Source organism: Tupaia chinensis, unplaced genomic scaffold (genome assembly GCF_000334495.1).
Source record: "Tupaia chinensis unplaced genomic scaffold, TupChi_1.0 Scaffold000495_1, whole genome shotgun sequence".
Taxonomy (NCBI): domain Eukaryota; kingdom Metazoa; phylum Chordata; class Mammalia; order Scandentia; family Tupaiidae; genus Tupaia; species Tupaia belangeri.
In genome coordinates this window covers 2,079,429-2,081,109 of record NW_006160007.1, presented here as the reverse complement: position 1 = coordinate 2,081,109, position 1,681 = coordinate 2,079,429, and the positions used below count along the sequence as shown (strand labels likewise).

At 43.0% G+C, this 1,681-nt stretch overlaps 1 protein-coding gene across 1 annotated transcript in view; it reads left to right on the top strand.

The window, feature by feature from the left end:
• Positions 1 to 1,681, top strand: part of DNAH9 (dynein axonemal heavy chain 9) — a gene marked incomplete at its 5' end in the record, with an annotated part of 330,910 nt that overhangs the window by 328,822 nt on the left and 407 nt on the right. Inside the window, 1 exon segment of the mRNA XM_014590899.1 lies at positions 1,619 to 1,681. This exon segment is cut by the window's right edge and continues 18 nt beyond it. Within this exon segment, the coding sequence (XP_014446385.1) occupies positions 1,619 to 1,681 (63 nt within the window).

The following is a 1,681-nucleotide window of genomic DNA, read 5'->3' as shown; positions in this document are numbered from 1 at the left end:
GGATGGCATCAGGTGTAGGAAAGCCTATAGCCAGGATCACCAAAAAACACCAAGACAGGTGAAGTATATGGCTTGGCCGAGTAGTACAGTGGTTAAGAACTATGCATTGCGAGCTGGATCCCAAGTGGCTGACCATAATTTGATCCCTGGCCTGGCAGCTTGAAAAACAAGCTAGTGCATGCCCAAAATTTTGACAGGAGGGAGAAACGGAGGCAAAGGGATTACACTGTGACCACTCCCCACTGAGGGATGCTCATTCACGTGCTCTCTCTCGCTCTGGAGTACACATACTCTGACAATTAAAAAAAAAAAAAAGGTAGAAATACAAAGAGAAATAGTTCAGAAAGAAGGCAATGACACATGGGGGGAGGATATTGATTCTGATCTGAAGCTCCCATTTATCATATCTTATTGTAAATAATAAAGTTTCCGAAAATCAGTACCTGTCGACCATGAGCTCTTTTTTATTTTTTTTTATTATTTTATTTTAAAAATTTGCTATAGGGCATGTTTGCTCACCAGAGAGAGAGAGGGAAAGTGAGAAAACAAGTGAAAGGGACTCAAACTGCAGCCATGTGGGAGTCCAGTCCCCAACCACGATGCCACCTGCTGGTGCCCTACTACGAGCTCCTATTCTCAAAGGTTTTATCCTAGAAAGATGTCAGCAAAATTGGCAGGGTCCAGGCCTCCAAATATCTTCTCCTTCATAAAATCATAACATGGGTCAATAAAAAAACAAAATACAGAATCATCTTTTTGAAATCTCTGGAAGTCAATTAAATGCTTCAGCAATCTAGAAAGTTTTTAATTCAAGAACAACACTGAATTTGGGTGGTTATATAAGCAAATAGTGTATCTCTCCTTGCTCAAATAGCTAACATGCTCTAGACAGTGGATGAGGTTGCATGTCAAATGGAAAAGAGGCATAAACAGGACATAACCAAAGCTTTAAAATCTAAAGCACTTGCTAGTCAAAACTCTATCTTAATCTTATCTTTAAATCCCCAGCACCTATCATGACTTCTGGAACGTAGCTGCGTTCAACATACTTCTGAAATATATGGATGAGTGAAAAAATAAAACTAGAGGACAGTAAAGCACCAAAGGGATTTATTTGTGTATGGCAGATAATACCATGTGGAACTCAACTTCAAGAATCAGGCTGGGACCAGCAGTTAGCGAATGGCTGTCACTGAACTGCCATGTAGTCAACCGTGGTTCGAGTCCCGGACCCGGTGGCTTAAACTCACGCCGGGCGCATGTGCATGTGTGCCCAAGATCCCGAGAGGAGAATGGAGAAGGGATTACGGCAGGGCCATCCCCCCTGGGGGGTGATTTCTCGCTTTCTGTCTCTCTTGTTTTCGGGCAAGCGCACACGCCCTATAGCAAAAACCTCTCAAAAAAAAAAAAAAAAAAAAGGAGTGAATTAAGCTGACAAAAACAGAAACATGTTTTCCAAGTATCAGGTGCATTCCATTGTGAGTTGCCCAGAGGATCTGGAAGTGGGCGAGCAGAAGGGCATTCCATTCCCTCCTCTCTTGAATCTTCTGACAGGACCAAGGCTGGCTGGATCTCTGCTGGGTTTGATCTAAGATGGTTCTTCCATTCTTGTCTTCAGGCTGGAACCATTACAGAGGCAAAGCTGAAGGAGCTGACTTCCTCCATGCCTGTGATATTCATC